General features: G+C 44.6%; 1 protein-coding gene across 1 annotated transcript in view; it reads right to left on the reverse strand.

Annotated features, from left to right (window-relative positions):
- Positions 1 to 14,540, reverse strand: part of LOC125113985 (WAP four-disulfide core domain protein 3-like) — a 136,695-nt gene extending 122,155 nt beyond the window's left edge. Inside the window, exon 1 of the mRNA XM_047756941.1 lies at positions 14,429 to 14,540. Within this exon, the coding sequence (XP_047612897.1) occupies positions 14,429 to 14,504 (76 nt within the window). The 5' untranslated portion in view covers positions 14,505 to 14,540. The remainder of the gene's footprint in view (positions 1 to 14,428) is intronic.
- Positions 14,541 to 22,952: the final 8,412 nt, after the last annotated feature.

Here is a 22,952-nt window from a genome sequence, read left to right on the forward strand (position 1 = left end):
ATCCCTAAAAATTTGTGCAGCAGCTCAGTACAGGGTATGTCTCTGGAATGCACCCCATAGTACCCCTAGTGGTGCCTGGCCGAATAACGCCTCTCCCTAGGAGAGAGCAGCTCTGAGAACTGCAGCTTTCCCTCCAGAAGCCTAGCTCTGTGCCTGCCATGTGTAGCTGGCCATGTGACTCTCCACCCTCTTACTCAACAACAAATAATGAAGAAATGATTAAGTGGATAAATGGCCTGCAGGTGGCTCTAGCACTTCACCAGCAAATCTTCAAATGGGGACAAATTACAATTGCCTTGAGGGTTTTGGGGCTACTTGTGGCTTTCCGGAAGTTAATAAGCCTGCATTATTTGGGAAAAGCAGTACATGCTGAATTAGCCATGATTATTTTCTTTTGCTACTAGTTTATTTCACTACTGGTAGAAGTAGGTAATTGTTTGCTTTTCCTGATATTTTGATAGGTTCTTATCAACTGGCCAGGAATTTGGGTTCAAAGATCTCTTTACAAAGAAAAAGGACACTTGGTGCCAGGTTGGAAATGAGTGGTGTGCTCAGTTCAAGATGGCAGATAGAACTCTCAAATTCAGAAGTCCTCCTGTCCAAATCCTATTGAAGTCATCATTTTGAAGAAACCAAAGACAAGGAGGGCAGGACAGGAGGGAAAATCAATAGTCTATAGAGTTTTCATTAAATTTCTGGAAGATGGAAAATGAACAGAGGACTATAAACAGATCAAATGTAACAGAAAAGGCCAGAACCCAGGACACACACAGGAAGCAGCAGCAGGAATTCCCTGGTGGCCCAGCAGGTTAAGGATCTGGTGTTGTCACTGCTATGGCTATGGTTACTGCTGTGACTGTATAAAGGAGAAAAAAAAAAAAAAAGCAGCAGCAGCAGTGGAGGTTCAAGGCTCTGGGCTCTGAATGCAGGTGGAGAAAGTAGGAATGAGAAGTGGGCAGGGGTTGTAAAGATCAGGCCACAAGCTGCTGTAAGTAGATGCCCTAAACCCACCCATTCCCACCACTGGGACTTGAAGTGTCATAGAAAACTATTGCACCTGACAAAGCTGAACAGGCAAGCAAGACTTTATTCAAGACTACTGCAAGAAGGGAGAGAGAATGAATTCAAAGCCACTGAAACAGAAGACAGGAGGATGTTTAAACACTCGGATGAACTAGTGAAAAAGTACTGAAGGATGTTGGGGGAGGCTGACTAATGGGATGTGCCCAGCATGCTGTGTTATTCCTGAGTTTGCAAATGTTTTTCTCTGTGTTTAAGGCATCTGAGTTTGCTGCTCGGCACCCAGTGAAGTTAGGCTCCCACCGTCCCACAGAGACTGGGAGATAGTGGTATTGTCTTCCCTAATGACTTCGTTTCAAAAGGATGCCTCCCAAGTCCTTGAGAAAGATGTTCCTGGGTGGGAAAACTGGTCAGAGTCTGGAAAGATATATATGTATTTCAAAGGGGTGGAGAAAGAATTTATAATTACAAGCTTTCTAAAGTAAGTGCTCTAAGAAGGGGAGGCCAGTGAACCAGGGGTGGAAAGAAGCCTGTCTACGATTCGGTAAAGCTGGTGGAAACACGAAGGCCATCTTGGTCACAGCCCAGAGTTGATCCCTAAGAACTGTACTAAATAGTGTTGAAAGGAGATCTGGGGCTTCCAGCGGGGTTTATGGCTTTGTAAAGCCCCCATTCACTGTAGTGTGGGAAGGGCCCCATCCTTCCCCCACCCACCAGCTGATAGGACCACCTAGGTTCACTCCCCACTCAGCTGGTCTCCCATTTGGAGAAGAGCCCTATTAGGAGAACAGATCTACCTACCCTATTAGGCAAGCAGATGCAAGCCCATGCCACGCTACCCCACCTCCCCTTCTTAAATATGAACAAAAGAAGAGAGGCCCAGACATAGGAGCAGACACACCTTGACCTGGCCCCCAAGAGCCTGTGTATTCCAGCCCCCATCTTCCTTACCAGCCAGCTAGAGCTGCCCCTCTAGCCCTTGCTCTCCATGGTTCAGCCAAAGGACCCTTTTTGGGGTTCCTCAAATGCACCAAGTTCTTTCCTGACTCAGAGTCTTCACAGAAGCTATTTCTCCACTAACTTTGCCTCCCCTCCTCTGTGCACCTGGCCGACCCAGAATCATCAGAAGGGTCTCATCAGGGTACCTTCGCTGGTTCCCCAGGTCCATTAAAGTTTCCTTTCTTGCCCTCTTAACAGCTGGGACCAGCTGCATAATTTGTGGAGCCCAGTGGAAAAGGAAAATGCAGGATTCCTTGTTCAAAAATTATGAGGGGAGTTCCCGTCGTGGCGCAGTGGTTAACGAATGCGACTAGGAACCATGAGGTTGCGGGTTCGGTCCCTGCCCTTGCTCAGTGGGTTAACGATCCGGCGTTGCCGTGAGCTGTGGTGTAGGTTGCAGACGTGGCTCGGATCCTGCATTGCTGTGGCTCTGGCGTAGGCCAGTGGCTACAGCTCCGATTCAACCCCTGGCCTGAGAACATCCATATGCCGCGGGAGCGGCCCAAAGAAATAGCAAAAAGACAAAAAAAAAAAAATTATGAGGAATTCCAAGAAGCCAACTGCTAAGATCAAATCAAGAGCAGGGCCCTTCTGAGCACAGATTGTAGACTATACAGGTTGCAGACCCAGGAAGCCAGCCCTGCTTGAACTGCATAATTTTCTTTCATAGCCTATAAAAGAATTTGTAATAAAATACTGTGATTATACATACAATGCCTGTCTCCTTGGCTGTTATAATCCATAAGTGTAGACACCATTGTGTAATACCTCCAACCCCCCAGCCCATATTCCTCGGCACTGTATCAGGAGCCTTCATTGCAGGTTCTCGGTAAATACCTGCGGAATGGCTGGGAGAAATGAATCAGTGATTCAACAAATCAATCAGGGGATGACAAATACGCTGCCTCATCACCAGGGACAATCTCCAACCAGTGGGATTTCCATTTGGGCTTGACCCTAACGTTGGCCTTATAGAAATGAATCAATCTGAATGACATGGATAAAGCAATGCTGGGCTTATTTTCCTTGAATAGGAAAGGGGAGTTGGTTTTTTTCTAATTTTTATTGGAAGTTTATTAATCTATAGAGAAACGTTGAAACAAACTATCAACGTGAATGACAGGCAACTTTGGAAGTGATATTGATGACGACTGGACTCAAGATGGCCCAGAAGGCTGTTCCTGCATCTACATCCCTGAGAAGCTCTTCCAAAGGCCCCAGAGGATGCTGGTACCAGAATGGTCACCAAGTGCCATTCTAATAACTTCTAAGGAGTAAATTCCTTGGGACGGTAAGGAATCGGAAACAACCCAGAAGAATGGAAAATTGTATGCATCTGATGGAAACAGGGCAGCAAGAAAAATCAATGAGCTGGTTTTTCTTTCTATGCACTGGTGAGTTGTTTAATAAAAATGAACAGAGGGCGTTCCCGTCGTGGCGCAGTGGTTAACGAATCCGACTAGGAACCATGAGGTTGAGGGTTCGGTCCCTGCCCTTGCTCAGTGGGTTAATGATCCGGCGTTGCCGTGAGCTGTGGTGTAGGTTGCAGAGGCGGCTCGCGGCTCGGATCCCGCATTGCTGTGGCTGGGATCCCGCATTGCTGTGGCTCTGGTGTAGGCCGGAGGCTACAGCTCTGATTTGACCCCTAGCCTGGGAACCTCCATATGCCACGGGAGCGGCCCAAGAAATAGCAAAAAGACAAAAAAAATGCAAAAAAATTTTTAAAAAAAGGGAACAGTTGAGATGTATTACCCTTCATCATCTATGTACATTTAGATTCCAAGTGCAAAGACTTATTTAGTATTCAAGAATACACATCTAAATAAAAGAAGGCACACATTAAACACAACAGCGCATGTACCCACAGGGAAAGGAGAGGGTGTTTAGACTTGGAGGGTAAAGGATGCAAACAATAATAATATTCAATAATGACTTGGCACCAACATCATGGTGAGGGGTCATGGGCTGATGGGTGGGACTAACTTGAGCTTAGCTTCTGACATGTAAGAGTGTGAGGAGAAAAAGAAGGAGGGAGGGAGAGGAGGAGGAAGGGAGGGAGAAAATTTAATTCCGTGTCTGCTTCTCTTGTCACTGTTCTGACCCAACTGCTCTGACATCTCCAAGACCATTGGTGGCTGGAGAGCACCTATTTGTTTGTGTCTAATAAATTCTAAGGAGCAAACTCCTTGGATACATGTCTTCATGCCCCTCCTAGGGGAGGAAGTCCAGGGCTGCAGAGGGGCAGGCTGATAGGGAGAAAGGTGACTTGGCCAGGAATGTTTGGGGCTGTCACCTGCAGCTAGATGATAAATAGGGAACAGAGGAGGGTGTCCTGAGGCTCAAGGGGAAAAAGAATGAGCAAGAGAAGGGCTGGGGAGAAGCAAGGGCAAGAAAAAGAGGGCATGATATTGGGTTGCTCTTTCTCTGCTGGAAACCAAGCAGTGGGTTCCTTAGGAGAAGGCGCCTAGGTCGGGGGGACAGGGGGCTGCGGGGGGGTGGTATTAAGAAAGCAATGACCTCTCGTGAACAACTCCCATATATTCAGGCACTGTGAAATCTGCTTTACTTTAGTCATCTCAACAAGCCACCAAAACAGGAATTATCACCCCATGTATAAGCATGGAAACTGAGGTTCAGAGAGGCTAAGTGACTTGTCCAATACCACCCAGCTAGGAAGGTTAATGGAGTTCAAAAATTAGGCTAAGGAAACAGGCATCTTGGCTTCTCTTTTTAACTATTCCATTTACTTTTTTTTTTTTTGGATCAGGAGCAAGTTAACCTCCCCAAATTTCAATCTTCTCTAAAAATGCAACAATACCTAACTTGGTTGTCATGATGTCTGTAAAACACCTAACCCATAACAGAGTACTCATATTTCTCCTTCAAGCAAAGGAAGCGATTATAACAAGTAGGGGGGACCTGGGGGGGGGGGAAATGTGTGGAATGAAGATTGAGTGTCTTTATTCCTCAGTGATGTGTGTTCAACGGATGCTTCCGGCCCTGGGTTCCTCTGTGTCCATGGCTCTGTGATTAGACCCCTGCTCGGTCTTCCCCACCGAGGTGCAAAGCATCTCACCCCTCCAATTGCTGGTACAAGACCTCTCACCAGTCTTACCTCAGGACTTCCTAATTCAGGGGCCAGCGACTATGACATGGGGCCCAAATCTGGCTACCACCTATTTTTGTAAGGCCCATGAGCAAAGATGAATGGCAAAGAAATCAAAGAGGCTACATAGTTATCTACAACAGCAATGGTGGAAGGAGCAGCTATTTATTGCATCAGATCAGCTGGTACCAAACGGCTCCTTGACAATGCCTGGATAAGAAGCTTCCAGGGCTCCAGAAGGTCAGAGAGACTCAGGTTGCAAGTGGGGGAAGCTGTCACTGTTGGGAAGGCCCTTGTGCTATCAGCTGCAGCCTGAAGATAAAATGGGAATGTGGGAAGATAGGAAAGGGGGGAGGAAAGCTCAAGCCATTGGAAACGTGCTGATGCTCACAGGTGTCTGACAAGAAGAAAGACTGTTACAAGAAATAGCAACAACAACAACAACAACAACAACAAAGACAAAAAAAAAAAAACACAAAAGGAGTTCCCGTCGTGGCGCAGTGGTTAACGAATCCGACTAGGAACCATGAGGTTGCGGGTTCAGTCCCTGCCCTCGCTCAGTGGGTTAACGATCCGGCGTTGCCGTGAGCTGTGGTGTAGGTTGCAGACACGGCTCGGATCCCGCGTTGCTGTGGCTCTGGCGTAGGCCGGTGGCTACAGCTCCGATTCGACCCCTAGCCTGGGAACCTCCATATGCCGAGGGATCGGCCCAAGAAATAGCAACAACAACAACAACAAAGACAAAAAAAAAAAAAAAAAGACTGTTAAAAGCTTTGAAGTCCTACAAATAGAAAATATTTTAGTTGCCTTACAATATCATTCAAAAGCCATTTGTTACCTAGAAATAAATCTAATATGTTCTGTGTAGAAAACTACATGATATTACTAAGAAAAAACTTTTAATGTCTTAATGGAGAGATATGCCATGTTCATGCATAAAAAGACTCAGTGTTATAAAGGTATCAGTTTTCCCCAAATTGTAATGGAAGGACTTAAGCTACCATTTATCAAGACTTATTATAGGAGTTCCCGTCTTGGCTCAGCAGTAATGAACCCGACTAATACCCATGAGGACGTGGGTTCGATCCCTGGCCTCGCTCAGTGGGTTAAGGATCCAGCATTGCTGTGAGCTGTGGTGTAGGTCACAGATGCAGCTCAGATCTGGCGGTGCTATGGCTGTGGTGTAGGCTGGCAGTGACACCTCCGATTTGAGCCCTAGCCTGGGAAATTCCATGTGCTGCAGGCACATCCCTAAAAAGCAAAAAAAAAAAAAAAAAGGCTAATTATAATGTGGCAGAAAACGAGATAATATGGTATTGATACAAAATAAGCAAGGAGGAGTTCCCGTCGTGGCGCAGTGGTTAACGAATCCTTCTAGGAACCATGAGGTTGCAGGTTCGGTCCCTGGCCTTCCTCAGTGGGTTAACGATCCGGCGTTGCTGTGAGCTATGCTGTAGGTCGCAGACGAGGCTCGGATCCTGTGTTGCTGTGGCTCTGGCATGGGCCAGCGGCTGCAGCTCCGATTAGACCCCTAGCCTGGGAAACTCCATATGCTGCAGGAGCGGCCCAAGAAATGGCAAAAAGACAAAAAAAAAAAAAAAAGCAAAATAAGCAAGGAGACCAATGGGACAGATACACACACAATCTAGTTGATGACCAAGGACCCACTGCAACACCAAAGGGAACAGAATGATTTTTTCCAGAATGTGTGGTTGCATCAACCAGACTGTCCACATGAAAAAAAAGAATCCTTGTCTCCTACCACACACCACACAGCAAAGTCTGTTTCAAATGGGTCATGGATCTAAGGGAAGGGAAAGCCATAAAGCTTCTAGAAGATACTATAGTAAATAGTTTCATGATCTTGGGATAGGCAAATGTTTCATAAATATTGCAGAAGAGTTCCCGTTGTGGCTCAGCAGTTAACGAACCTGACCAGTATCCATGAGGACCCAGGTTGGATCCCTGGCCTTGCTCAGTGGGTTGAGGATCCGGCATTGCTGTGAGCTGTGGTATAGGTCACAGACGCGGCTTGGATGTGGCACTGCTGTGGCTGTGGTGTAGGCCGGTGGCTATAGCTCAGATTTGACCCCTAGCCTGGGCACCTCCAATTGCCTCAGGTGCGGCCCCCAAAAGACAAAAAAACCATAAATATTGCAGAAATATTGATATTACTGAACATTACAATGGGTAGAGAAATGGGATCTCATTAAAACTAGGAAATTTTCTTCATTGAATGAAACCATTAAGAGAGTGAAAGGAAAAGGTACATTGAGAGAAAATGTTTATTATATATATATATATATACACACACACACATATGTGTGTGTGTGTGTGTGTATATAAATGTATATTATTGTCTGTATATATAGACAATAAATGACTTGTAACCAGAATCTATTACAAATTAAGAGGAATAATACAGATAACTTCATAGAAAAAATGGGCAGGAAAATCAAACAGACACTTGACAAAAGAGAAAGCTGGAAGTTATTTAACATGATGTCAGATTCTGGGAAGGTGGTTTTAATTGTGCTGGTTGACATAATTTTGGGATTTTCTAACATCTCCCCGTAAATACTCAGAGAGCATTTAAAATAGCTAAATTCAAAACACATAGACAACAAACCTGGGGGACAAGGCATCCCCTCAAACTGCAAAATCTGAGTGGAGGGAAGGGGACAAAGCACCATCCTCCACCAGACCAGCGAGGGTCTGCTCTGTGCAGAGTCTGCGGGGGGCAGTGAGGTGACGCATGGAGAAGACCTGGGACCTTGTTCCCAGGACAACGTCCTGAGGAATCCACTAGAGCCTGATCTTCAGCCAAACAAACCTGATTGGAGAGACATCAACATGGGGCCTAGTGAGGCCATTAAATATGTATCCACAGTAGAACTGAGACTCATTTACAGTCTATGGAGAGAGTCTATGAACTAGCTACATGCTCTGACAATGTAAACACAATATACCTATCAAACACTGGGGAAGGGGATGGAAAGAGCATATAAAGAGGAAAGTAAGTTTGATAAGTATCTGAAAATGCTTAAGTGGGAATGAAAGGACATTACTCAAGACCAGCTGCTGGGGGCAGGGCAGTGGGGAGGAAGGAAAGGAGGAAATTAGGTAATTTTATCAGGACTATTACTCATAGTAGGAAACCTGTAGACAACAATAAAAAAAAAGACGGAATCTTGGGTAGCACTAAAAGACCTTAGTATAAGGTAATGATAAGAAAAAAACATAAAGCTTTCTAAATGCAAAACATGTTGTAAGAGAGAGAGAAAAGGGAAGAGAGAGGAGATTACACAAATCAAACATATTATTTAATAAAGACTACCTCTCTAAAGAAGATAGCTACAGTAGTAAATAAAATAATAAAATGTAGGCTAAAGCGCACAATAAAGGAGATCTTCTCTTCACAAAATACATACAGAAATAACATGTAATGAAATAATGTCTAGAATTTGCTTTGAAGTAACAGGAGATGAGGAGAAGTAGGTGGGATTAGAGATGAAAGAAGAATGACTACGTAGTGACAATGGTTGAAGCTGGGTGATGGGTACATGGTCTATCATTACGCTATTCTGTCTGTTTCATATGTGCGTAGAATTTCCCATAATAAAAAGTTAAAAATAAAACATGTTGAGGGATGGTCAAAATACCTTAACGTGAAAATTACACAAGAAGATATTAAAATAAGATGAAAATGAGATATTACCATCTCTCATTATTTTTTTTTTGTCTTTTTGCCATTTCTTGGGCCGATCCCACAGCATATGGAGATTCCCAGGCTAGGGGTCTAATCAGACCTGTAGCTGCTGGCCTACACCAGAGCCATAGCAACGTGGGATCCAAGCCTCGTGTGCAACCTACACCACAGCTCACGGCAGCGCTGGATCCTCAACCCACTGAGTGAGGCCAGGGATCAAACCCACAACCTCATGGTTCCTAGTCGGATTTGTTAACCACTGAGCCATGACAGGAACTCCTCACATTAATTTTATATTAAATCACTAACATGTTTACACACAGACACAGTAAGTGTGGAAAGATATACCCTGAAAGATCACCAACAAATGTTCCTCTGGGTGATAAAATTGTGGGTGCCATTTATTTTTTTAAATAGTTTTGGCTATAGGGTCTTGTTTTTCAACCATAAATATATATTTGTGGGGGATAAAAAAGTAAGAGTTATTCTTGGTTTTGGCTGTGCTCATGGCATGTGGAAGTTCCTAGACCAGGGATCAAACTGGAGCTGCAGCTGCAGCCTGAGCCACAGCAGAGACCATGTCAGATCCTTAACCCACCATGCCACAGCAGGAACTCCCCACGAGTTATTCTTAAACGAGAAGTTCCCACGTTGAAAAATGTGAGTATGACTTAAGGGAATCAGACTGAGATGGAGAAGTCCAAGGAATCCCATTTATTTTACATTTCATGATGAAAACTCTCAAAACCATTACTACTGAACAAGTTTGGAGAAGTTGGGCATGACCAAACACATGTTCCCACAGGGCTCTCAGCCTTACCTGTGTGCAGGACTGGGTAGCAGCCACGGCCACACCCATCACTGAGGCATTCTTCTCCCTCCTTGCAGTCCTGGTCTACGTAGCACTCCGTCACACAAATACCTTCAGTATGAGAAAAGACTGGGTTGAGATGCTGAAATTAAACCAACACTTATCTTATAAATGACCCTGACCCAGTAACAGCAGTTTGCATTTTGATCTAGTACTCTGCAGTTTCAACACGATCTCACATAGAATTTCACCGGACCCGTCTAACAAATAAGATCTGAAGTATTTGCAGGAGTATCTGCAGCACTTCCTTGGGACGGAAGTATCTGTAGGAAAGAAAGCTGCAAAGAAAGTAGATTAATGGTGACCCAAATGGGCTTTAACCTATATGTTTTCTTCTCTTTTTTCTTTCCTTTTTTTTTTTTTTTTTTTGCAGCATATGGAAGTTCCCAGGCTAGGGGTTCAATCAGAGCCACAGCTGCAAACCTACACCACAGCCACAGCAATGCCAAATCTGAGCCACATCTGAGACCTATACAAATCTCTTTCAACAAATGGTGCTGGGGAAAATGGACATTCACATGCAAAAGAATAAATTGAACCACTACTTCAAGCCATGTACATATACAAATACACATTAAAAAAAATTCACTCAAAATGGGTCAAAGACCTAAATGTATGTGCTCAAAGTAGAAAACTCTTAGAAGGGAACATGGGTGTAAGTCTTGGTGACTTGGGTTGGGCACTGGTTTCTGAAATGTGACACCAAACTCTCTAGCAACAAAAGAGGTACCTATATTTGCTTCATAAAATTTAAGACTTTTGTACATCAAAGAACACCATCAGGAAAGTGGAAAGACAATACACAGAATGGGAGAAAATCTTTGCAAATTGTGTATCTGACAAGGGTTAATATCCAGACTCTATAAAGAGTTCCTACAGCCCAACAACAAAAGGACCAACACTCCAGTTTTGAAAGGGAGAAGGACTTGGATGGGCATTTCTCCAAAGAAGACATAAATGACCATTAAGGACATGAAAAAGTGCTCCACATCATTAGTTATTAGGGAAATGCAAGTAAAAACCCAGTGAGATGCCACTTTACCCTCACTGTGACAGCTATCACAAAAAGTCAGGTGTCAACACAAGTGTTGGCAAGGACTTGTAGCAATTGGAACTTTCATACGTTGCTAGTGGGAATGTAAGTTGTTGCAAGCTGTGTGGAAAAGAGTTTGGCAGTTCCTCAAAAAATTAGACATGAAGTTTCCACATGACTCAGCAATCCTGCTCTTAGGTATATATCCAAGAGAACTGAATAACATTGTTCACACAAAACTTTGCACATGGATGTTCATAGCAGCATGAGTGCGTAATAGTCACTAAGTGGGAAATAACTCACATGTCCATCAACTGATGAATGTATAAATAATCCCGTGTACAGCTAAATAATCCAGCCACAAAAATAGTGACAGATACAACTTAGATGAACCTTGAAACTGCTGAAAGAAGCCAGACACAAAAGACTGCATTATTGTATGATTTCCTTTATATGAAATATCCAGAATAGAAAAATGCTTAGAGATAGAAAGTAGATTAGATGTTGCAAGGGAGGTGGGGGGTAGGGGGGAGGCAAGGAGGAAACAGAGAGTTTGCTAATGGGTATGAGGTTTCTTTCTGGAGTGATGGAAATGTATTGTAGTTAAGACAATGGTGATGGTTGCACCACACTGTGAATATACTAAAAACCACCTCATCATACCCCTTAAAATGGTGACTTTTACACACACACAGAACCAGAAACCTCCAGAAAGCCTGATTTAATTGGTTCAGCAGAGGGTCCTGGCAGTGAAACTGGAGGAAAGGGGGCAGGGCACAACCTTTAAAGGAATGACATAGCCGTTGAGGATAAGACATAAACTGATTAAAACCAAGTAGGTCCCAGATGGCGGGAGGCTCAACTTCCAACAGACCTTGAGCCTCATTATACGCTCATTGCAATAAATTAGCCAATGACAGGCCCACAGGTGCCATGAAGTTTCTGAGCCTGACCATAAAAGTCCAAAAAGTGGATGGCAGAGTTCTCTCTGTGGTTCAATGAGTTATGAACCCAACTAGCATCCATGAGGATGCAGGTTTGATCCCCAGCCTCCTTCAGATGGGTTAAGGACCCAGCATTGTCACAAGCTACAGCATAGGTCGCAGATGTGGCTCCGATCTGGTGTTGCTGTGGTTGTGGCAAAAGCTGGGAGCTGCAGCTCTGATTTGACCCCTAGCCTGGGAACTTCCATATGCCTTGCTTACGGCCCTAAAAAAAAGAAAGAAAGAAAAGATAAAATATGCATCGTTTATTAAATTCCAGCCAGTTCTATGCATTAATGTGAAACTGTTCTTCCCAAAGTGCAGCTCTCATTCTGATTTCCTCAAAATGCAATGTATTCTCTCATCTGACAACCCCCCCACCTCTGGCTATTTCCACCATAAGCATAATCAACATACACAGTCGTTCTAGCTAGAGCAGGATTTCTCAAGCGTTAATATGACAAGAAGATCCTGTTAAAACGCTGGTTGTGATTCAGGGCTGGGGGCTGGAGATCCTGCACTAACAAGCGTCCAGGTGATGCTGCTGCTGCTGCTGCTGGTCCACAGACCACATCTTGGGTAGGAAGAGGCTCTGCCAACATGTTAGAACCGCCTGAGAAGCTTTTTTTAAAAGACCCGTGCTGAACCCATACAACTCAGATGGGACTGGAGCCCAGAGGCTGGGCCTCAAACCAGCCCAAACCCAGATTGGGACTGGAGCTCACTGTCTTTTCATTAAAATCGCACACCTGGTCTCAGGACTTAACTGAAGTTCAGCCTTTATGTCTCAGGGCAGAAGGAATTCAGCGAGAGGCAAAGACAGGTAAGAAGCAGATTTATTGAGAGAGAGAGAGAGAGTGTGGGCCATCTCAGAAGATGAGAGCGACCTGGAAGATGTACTTTCTGTAGAGAGAATGCCCTCCGCAGCCCATCTGAAAAGGTTTGAGAGCGGCTCCAAAGTAGGGGGTGGTTAGTTTTTAGGTAGTTTCATAGGCTGATGAGTGGAAGGACTGTTCCAACTCTTTCCAGGAATTAAGCCAGGCATCGTCCACTCTTTTTTTCTGTTTTTAGCTCTATTTATTGTCAGTATTCTTTTGAACATGTAGTGTAAGCATTATAAACTGTCTTAATAGCAATTAAATAAGTAATTAAACTTCCTAAATTCCTTTTTTCCTTTTTTTTTGGGGGGGAGGGCATACCCATGGCATATGGAAGTTCCCAGGTTAGGAGTCACATCAGAGCTGCAGCTGCCGGCCTACACCACAGACACAGCCACACGGGATCTAAGCTGCATCTGCAACCTACACTGCAGCTCACAGCAATGCCAGATCCTTAACCCATTAAGCAACGCCAGGGATCAAACCCACATCCACATGGATACTAGTCGGGTTCGTTACCACTGAGCCCCGATGGGAATTCCCACAGTGCATATTTTATTTTTCAATAATATATTTTATTTAAAATAATAGAGCTAAACTTATTTCAAAATGTAATCAACAAAATTATATTAGTATCTTCATTATTTTTTGTACTGTCTTTATGATCTAATGTGTATTTTTCCCATTGATTTTATATCTCAGTTCAAACAAGCCACATTTAAGAGCTTAATAAACACATGTTGCCAGGAGCTGCCATATTGGATATCCCAGTTCTAAAGAGAAGTAGTGAAAAAGAAAAGACATTTTGACATCCTTTTGTAAATAAGGGAGTTGGAAAAGAATTCAGGAATAACCTAGTTGCTTGTAGGGATGTATCCCAGAGCTACTGAATTAAAAATCTTTATTTGCAAGACCTGAAAAGACATTTTTTTGGCTTTTGCCGCAATGCATATTTTAGAGGAAAGAGGGTTCATAAGCATTGCAATGAACCAGGTATGTAATTAGAACGGGGGCAGTGGGCTTGGAAAGGACATTTTGAGAGAAGATCAACCAAAGTCTTGTGTCGACTACACGGAGGCAGTGGGGGAGCAAGGCAAACAGAGAAGTCACCTTTGACTGTCGGCCCATAAGTTTGAGGAAACAGAAAGAGAGAAAGCAAAAGGCACAGAAAAGGAAGGGCTGACAAAGAGTTAGAGTAACCTCTGGAGAGGGTCTCAGAGTAAGGATCCAGAACAGTGTCAGATTCTGCAGAGATCTCAAGGAGATTGACAACCGAGGAAAACTATTAGATTGCCAACCAGGAGTTATTGGTAGCATTGGAGAGCAGTGGGGGGGGGGGATGCGTACTGGCAGTGATTGTGAAGGTGGTGGTGCTGCTTAGTGGCTGGAGCTATACTGGAAGGGGCTCAGTGGTGGTTGGGGAGAAAGAGGCAGAGACGAGACAACAAAAGCAGGGTTCAGAGAAATGTTTTCTCAATGGTAGGGAGATTTCTGTTTTCAGGTAGAAACAAAAGGAGAGAAAAGGGTTAAAGACGCCTGGGAGAGCCAAAGCAGCCAAGGCAGAGCAGGAGGCAAGGACTGGAACGTGCAAATGGAGGGGCTGGCCTTGGCACAAAGAGAGAGCGAGAGGAGGTGGGCAGACACAGAGGGATGCTGGCATCCTGATGGGGGTGGAGGGGGCAGTTAAAATGTGCCCCCGGGTCTCCCCATGTGGACGGTTCCCCTATGTACCCAGCCTCCCCTCTGCCACGCTGCACCTGCCCAGCCCCAGGCATCCCACGTTCTGACTCTCCTTCTGAGAGGTGGGACCTGCCAATGCCTGGACTTACCAGCTGCCTGGAGCTCTGCATTGAGGGTGAGAAGGACGGCGAGGAGGAGCAGGAGGCAGAGGCCACCCAGCTTCATGTTGCCGGCTGAGGACTGGTCAGTGGTAACGCAGCCAAGACTAGAGCAGCTGACATTTATACTCTCCTGGACAGTGAGCCAGGCCAGAGTTCAAAGGCCACCATTGGCGTGCAGGAACCTTGAACCTTAGGCTCTGCTAAGTTGACTTTGCTGAAAAAAAGAGGAAAAAAAACCCACAAATCATGTGTTGTACTGAGCAATGTTTTTAGTTTTCTAAACAAGTTCTCTGAGACAAGGGGAATATCTCCTTAGTTAAGACCATCTATATGCAAGACGCTTTACGTGTTAAATATCAAAACTGATTTACAAGCTTAAACAGCTGGCTTGAAGTTACAGAGCTGCCTAATAGGGTTCAAACAGATATTCTGGGCTTCTTACCTCATGACTTCTTTTTTTGCTTATCTTTAATTTTTTCATTATAGTTGATTTACAATGTTCTGTCAATTTCTGCTGTACAGCAAAGTAACCCAGTTATACATATATATATATATATACACACATTCTTTTTTTCACATTATCCTCCATCATGTTCCATCACAACTGACGAGATACAGTTCTCTGGGCTATACAGCAGAATCTTCATGGCTTCTACAACACTTTGCCACTGTATCAGGACCTAGGTCTAAGTACTATATTGCATTGTGTGATACTGTTAAGAGACATATCTGTTCTCCCTCTTCCCTGAGGCACTGCTAAATAGTTGGGCATTTATATGCATATAGATGTATATGTACATAGATAAACAGACACGAAATGCAGAAAAATTCTGGAACAAAAACCTCTCAAATAGGAGTTCCCGTTGTGGTGCAGTGGTTAATGACTCTGACTAGGAACCATGAGGTTGCGGGTTCAATCCCTGGCCTTGCTCAGTGGGTTGAGGATCCGGCGTTGCCGTGAGCTGTGGTGTAGGTTGCAGACACGGCTCGGATCCTGCATTGCTGTGGCTCTGGTGTAGGCCGTTGGCTACAGCTCCAATTCGACCCCTAGCCTGGGAACCTCCATATGTCACGCAAGTGGCCCTAGAAAAGACAAAAAGACAAAAAAAAAAAAGAACACTTCTCAAATAATGACAGCACTCACTAGCTCTTAGGGATAATACCATGAGTTGGAGGCTTTAGGTAACCAAGAGGTCTTTAATCTCAACTGAAATGAGACTAAGGTAAAGAGAAGTCATTCATGTATTATTTGTACAATTTAAGATGAACAAAGCATGGAAACTGAGATTCAGAGAGGTTAAGTGATTTGTCCAATACCACCCAGCTAGAAAGGTTAATAGAGAAGTTCAAAAATTAGGCTAAAGAACCAGACATCTGGGCCTCTCTCTCTCTCCCTCTCTTTTTTTTTTTTTTTTTTTGGTTTTCTGGGGCTGCACTTGCAGCATATGGAAGTTCCCAGGCTAGGGGGAGAATCTGAGCTACAGCTGCCAGCCTACACCACAGCCACAGCTACACAGGATCTCAGCCATATCTGTGACCTACACCACAGCTCATGGCAATGCCAGATCCCTAACCCACTGAATGAGGCCAGGGATCAAACCTGTATCCTCATGAACACCAGTCAGATTTGTTTCTGCTGCTCTGCAATGGGAACTTCTTGGCTTCTCATTTTAACTATTCCATTTACTTTCTTTTTTCCCCTTTTTTGATCAGGCACAAGTTGATCTCCCCAAATTTCAATCTTCTTTTCTAAAAATGTGACAATAATACCTAACTAGGTTGTCAAGATGTCTGTAAAACACCTAACCCATAAAAGAGTGCTCATATTTCTCCTTCATGTAAAGGAAGTATGGGAAGATACAAAAGAGGAAAAAAGCATGAGCCATTAGAAGTGCCTATGACAGAAGGAAAAAAAAAAAAGGCAGCTTGCCAATAGTCTACTCTAACCTTCTAGAAACCCAAACATGGAAGAAATTCTTATTGATCCTTTACAAATTTACTCTATCCACCAAAACACTCCATAAGGTAGGAATTATTTGGCCTACCCAACAGGTGTCAAGAGCAAGACTAAGAAAGGTAAACAGATTTGCCAAGGTCACCAAATTAGTAATTTTACCCTTTTTTGTCTTTTAAGTCCGCACCAGCAACATATAGATGTTCCCAGGCTAGGGGTCGAATCAGAGCTTCACCCGCTGGCCTACACCACAGCCAGAGCAAACCCGATCCGAGCCCCATCTGCAATCTACACTACAGCTCACGGCAACAGCAGATCCTTAATCCACTGATCGAGGCCGGGGATTGAACCTGTGTCCTCATGGATACTAGTCAGATTCCTTTCCCCTGAGCTGCGATGAGAACATCACAAAATTAGTCATTTTAACAAGAACATTCGAAGTGTGAGCTGTCAGATATTTAGTTTCAAATATGAGGTGTGCCCCAGACACCAGGTAATCCAGAACAAGCTACGTGTCCTCATTAACCTTCAGATTCCACCTTCACAACATTTCCAAACTGCTCTGTGGTTCAAGTAAGATGATGTGTATAGAACAAGAGTTCCCATTGTGGCTCATCAGGTTAAGAACCCAACTAGAATCCATGAGGATGCAGGTTTGATCTCTGGCCTCGCTCAGTGAGTTAAGGATCCAGCTTGCTGCAAGCTGCAGCATAGGTCACAGATGCAGCTCGGACCCCGCATTGTTCTGGCTGTGGCGTAGGCCTGGCTTTGCTGAAGCTGTGGTGCAAGCCTGCAGCTGCCCGGCTAATTCAACCCCCAGCTGGGAACTTCCATGTGCTGCACATGTGGCCATGAAAAGAAAGAAGAAAAAACAATAATAAAAATTTTTAAATCCCGTGGAACACAAAAATCATTGTTTCACTTATCCTTCATGCAGTGAAGTGTGTTTGATTGAACAAGTAAAAGGTTCTTGTTGGAAGTGTGAGGTGGGGGGCAAATTTTTGCATCCTTCTTTAGTAAGAAGAAGGCAGTAAAGGCCTCAGTGTTGTGATATTTTTCATAGCCCGGGCGCAATACTTTTTTTTTTTTTTTTGTCTTTTCTAGGGCTGCTCCTGTGGAATATGGAGGTTCCCAGGCTAGGGGTCAAATCAGAGCTGTAGCCACCGGCCTACACCAGAGCCACAGCAACGAGGGATCCGAGCCAAGTCTGCAACCGACACCACAGCTCACGGCAATGCCAGATCCTTAACCCACTGAGCAAGGCCAGGGATCGAACCCGAAACCTCATGGTTCCTAGTCAGATTCGCTAACTACTGAGCCAAGATGGGAACTCCGAGGGGCGCTATTACACTGTGTATAACTCTTTTACACATTTCTAGACATCTCCCTCCACACTGACCCTTGTGAAGGAACCTGGGAGTCAACCTCTCTGTCCTTCATCCTCAACGTGTAAGCAATCCCCCAAGTTCCTTGTTTCTCCAAAACACAATACATATTCAAATGCATCCATGTGTTCTATGCCCATGTCTCCAGTACGGTCCAGGCCACCATCACCTGGCACACAGCCAAAGCTTCCTGACTGCATCCTCGTGGTCCTGTCTCTACACTTCAGGCCCTGGCTCAAACACCTGCCTGCCATCATACGTACCGTGGAAATGCAAATTCCTTCATCTGCTCTAGAATGGTCGGCCCAGGGTGGCCCCAGCCTTTCTCCCCAACCCCTTCTGCAGCATGCTTACCCTTCTGCCCACTCTCCAGCCCACCTGTCCGCCTAAGAGTCACTAGACTTCTTCTTGTCTTAGACCCCATTTCCACGAAAATCTAATTGTTTTCAAAAGGTAAAAATCATCATTTTCCTATGAGTATTTTAAAATATGTCAAAGATTTTATTTAACTCATTGCTATGGTCTGGATGTTCATGTTCCCCAAAATTCCTGTCTTTAAATTCGAGCCCCCAGGAGTTTCCATCATGGCTCAGCGGAAACAAACTCAACCAGGATCCATGAGGATATAGGTTCGCTCCCTGGCCATGGTCAGTGAGTTAAGGATTTGGTGTTGCCATGAGCTGTGGCATAGGCCAGCCGCTGCATCTCTGATTCGACCCCTAGCCCGGGAGCTTCCATATGCCACAAAGTGCAGCCCTAAAAAGCAAAATTAGTTAATTAATGAATTCAAGCCCCCAAAGGGGATGCTATTAGAAGATGGGGCCTCTAAGGTGTTTAAATTATGAGGGTGAGGAGTTCCCGTCGTGGCGCAGTGGTTAACGAATCCGACTAGGAACCATGAGGTTGCGGGTTCGGTCCCTGCCCTTGCTCAGTGGGTTAACGATCTGGCGTTGCCGTGAGCTGTGGTGTAGGTTGCAGATGCGGCTCGGATCCCGCGTTGCTGTGGCTCTGGCGTAGGCCGGTGGCTACAGCTCCGATTCAGCCCCTAGCCTGGGAACCTCCATATGCCACGGGAGCGGCCCAAGAAATAGCAACAACAATGACAAAGACAAAAATAAAAAATAAATTATGAGGGTGTAAGTCAAAACTCACTATCCTCATGTATGGGATTAATGTCACTAATGAAAGAGGCTCTGGAGAGATCCCTAGTCCTTTCCACCATAGAAGTCTGCAACTCAAAAGAAGGCCTTCACCCAACCATGCCAGCAACTAATCTCTGACTTCCAGCCTCCAGAACTATAAAAAATAAATTCCTGTTATTTTTAAGTTACCCGTCTGTGGCATTCTATTACAGCAGCCCAAAGACACTCACTCATTAGCAAGGCAAACAGTAAAATAGTACAACTATTCTCGTTCAGAGGAGAACTCAGGTATGATCTCAATATCTAGAAAATGCAAAAAAATTACTGGAACTAACAATTGAATTCAGCAAGGTTTCAGGAGATAAGATCAATATGTAAAAATCAACTGTATTTCTACACACTAGCAATGAATGATCCAAAAGTGAAATGAAGAACACAATTCATTTACGATAGCCTCCAAAAGAATAAAATACGTAGGGATAGGGAATTCCTGTCACGGCTCAGCGGAAATGAATCTGACTAGCATCAGTGAGCATGCAGGTTTGATCCCTGGCCTTGCTTGGTGGGTTAAGGATCCGGGGTTGCTGATGGCTGTGGTGTAGGCTGGACAGCTGTATCTCCAATTCAACCGCTAGCCTGGGAACGTCCATATGCTGTGGTTGCGGCCCTAAAAAGACAAAAAATACATATATACTAAAAAAAAAAAAAAAAAACTTATAAATTATCAAAAAAAATGCAAGCCTTTTATCTGAAGACTACACTAAGAGACATCAGTGTAGAGAAATTAGAAAACATCACCAAGAGAAATTAGGGGAAAAAAGCTGAATAAATGGAAAGACAGCCCATGTTCATGAACTGGAAGATTTAATTTTGTTAAGTTGGTAATTCTCCCCAAACTGATCTAAAGAGTCATTGGAATTGCTGCCAAAATTCTAGCTAGGTTTTTTCTAGAAAATAACAAGCTTATCATAAAATTTATGTGGAAATACGAGACCAAGAATAGGAAAAAAAAAAAAGTTGGACCACTCACAATTCCTGACTTCAAAACTTTCTCCAAAGCTAATCAAAACAATATGATACTGGCATTAGGGTAAACCTATAGATAAATAAAATGGAATTGAGAAACTAGAAATAAAGCCGTACATTTATGGTTGTCGATTGTTGACAAAGATGCTGTTAAAAGATAAACTGAGACATTTTAAACATTTTAGGAATTATCTGAGCAAAAGTCAATTAGAATCGGGCAACACCAAACCAGAAGTGGTTAGGAGCTCTCCACTAAGAAAATCTAGGGGAAAGACTTTCATAGAGAAAAGGCAGAAGCAGAACAAGGAAATTGATTGACTAAAGCTTAAGCCTTTGCCTTATTTGGAAAGGCCGGGATGGCTATTTGTGATTGGTTGTCCCTAAGTCCCAATTTCTCAATCCTGAGGCATTTACAGTCTTGGCTTTGCTTTCCTTACATAGGCAGCTAAGGTATAAGACCTACCTCAGTCTTATGGCCTCCTTGTTTAATTAAAGCAACTGTGCCAGATCAACCCAATAAACAAAGAATACTCTCTTCAACAGATAGTGTTGGAACAACTGGATACCCATAGGCAAAGGAATGAAGCTGGCCTTTTCCTTATACCAGCCACAAAAAGTAACTCCATGGAGAATGCAAATAACACACATATTATTAATGGTGCAGAAAGGAGCTGAAATAAATGCACAAACAGATGCAAATTTGGTCAATATCCACGGGGCAACAGTCGATTGTATTCCACTAGGCAAAATTCACTTGCAGTCCTCTAAGGATTACTTGCACGGCGATAAATTTTCTACAATTTACTAGGTCCTAAGATAATTCAAAGACAATGAAAGGTACAAGCCCTTCAGAATCAGATCATCCCGAAGACTACCCTAGAGAAATACCCAGCAACCTTTTTTGGGGGTGGGTGGGTGGAAGGCAGCTCATTTCAAAGTTCTTCAGTTTTTCTCAATATTCTTCTTGGAGAGCTTTCCTCTGACTCTGGCCCCAGCTCATTCCTACTCTGCAGATGATAGCATAGATGGCAATACCTAGGAGAGGTCTTCCTTGATCCCCAAACCAATTTAGGACTTGCTGTTGTCCTCTTACAGAGCATCCCGGGCTTCTCCTTTAGGTCACTTAGCACATCGTGTCATTTGAGATCTACCTGTGTGGATATTTCCTCACCATCCAGGCACCACAAGAAACCGTCTCCATGGTGCTCACCATTATTCCAACTGCCTTGCCCTGGGCTTTCGTAGGATCCCAGGACTGCTAATCAGCCAATCGATCAATCCACAAATACAGCAACAGACAACAAAGGCTATCCCAGCACCTGGTTGTCAACCTCCTTTGTGAGCCACGATTTTAAGAGAAAAAGAAGGAAGGAGGTCTTCAGTTTGGGTTTCACCCTAAATGTTGCCTCATGAAAGTTTAGCATCTGACTCATAAGAAAAGATCCAGAGCTTGTATACTTTTCTTCAAGATTTTGGATTTGACATCTTTAAATGGATTATGGGTGGAGAAGTTTGGTTCTCCTGATATTTGGGGGTTCCTTTTTCTCTGTGGGAAATTTTAGGCCAAGTTATTTATATAGGGAGAGAAAGGGCTATTGACGAAGCTAAAATCAGTCTTAAAAACTGCACAAATATTTGAGTAACAGCCCCAAACCGGAAACAGTCCAAATGTCCTTCAGTGGGTAAATGCTCAGATAGACCCGGACATCCGCACCATGACTGTTACTCAGCCATAAAAGAAAAAAACTGCTGGGGTTCCCTTCATGGCTCAGTGGTGACAAACCCAACTGGGACCCATGAGAATGCGGGTTCTATCCCTGGCCTCGCTCAATGGGTTAAGGAACCAGCACTGCCATGAGCTGCGGTGTAGGTCGCAGACATGGCTCGGATCCCGAGTTGCTATGGTTGTGGTGTAGGCCAGCAGCTGTAGCTCTGATTCTCCCCCTAGCCTGGGAACTTCCATATGCCACAAGTGTGGCCTGAAAAAAAAAAAAAAGGACAAGCTTTTTCCTTTTGAAAAAAAAAAGAAAAGAAAAGAAACAAACTACTGATACACACAGCAACTTGGGTGGAGCTCAAAGACGGTATGTATGGGGAGTGGGGGGGGGTAGCCAATATCCCCACAGAGCAACAGCTCCTAACGGTGGACACAGCGCTCCTCCAGGCCAAGCATCTCAGGAAGAAGTGAACCACAGCAGCCCGTGGGCTGCCCTCAGAGAGGTTTGGCTGGTGACAGCCCTGGCTGTTAACCCTCTGCACAGACAGGCTGTTATAAAGAGATTTAACCCTAAGGCTTGGACAACGGTAAACCGAGGGATGGATGGCCATGAACAAGCCCTTGTGGGGTCAGGATCGATGGAAAGAAATTTGGGTTCACCTGTGAGCCTGATCCTGTTTCCATACCCTGGCTCACGAGGCACAGCCTCCTCCTGGCCATCGGGGAGCTGATGCCCTAGCTCCCTAGGAGCCCTGGCAACGGACCCTCAGTAGACATGGGGCGCCTGGGGAGAGGGGACATCATCGTCAGGGGGATGGTGCATTGCCAAGGATGCCAGGTCGCCTTTGAAATACAGTGACTTGGTTAATGTAGCAACAGCGGGTCCCGTGTGCTCTAAACGTGTCCGAGGCAACCGCCAAAGGACTGGCAGGGGGCAGAGCAGGGGAATCGACTAGAGTCCCCAACGGGTGAGAGATTGGCAAATGGGGATACTGGCCCCCTCCCTGCGAGGGAGAGTTCTAAACATGCTCTGGTTTGTGTGGACACTGTGTCTGATCTACCCTTAGTTTCCCCTGTGGGTATGCAAACCAGGCTGCTACCACTGGGGGCTTAGGCAGGTGAGTACCAAGTATGGATAGTGTCGTGGACTAGACAGTGATGGGGGGGTGACATTTCAAAGGTCCTGACATGCAAGACTGGGCAAAAGAACCTGACAGTGAATGGAGGTTCCTTCTCCCCTATAACCTGCAAAGAGCAGGATCAGTGTGAGGCAGGAGATAGCTGGGCT

The sequence above is a fragment of the Phacochoerus africanus genome, chromosome 14 (assembly GCF_016906955.1).
Source record: "Phacochoerus africanus isolate WHEZ1 chromosome 14, ROS_Pafr_v1, whole genome shotgun sequence".
Classification (NCBI taxonomy): Eukaryota; Metazoa; Chordata; class Mammalia; order Artiodactyla; family Suidae; genus Phacochoerus; species Phacochoerus africanus.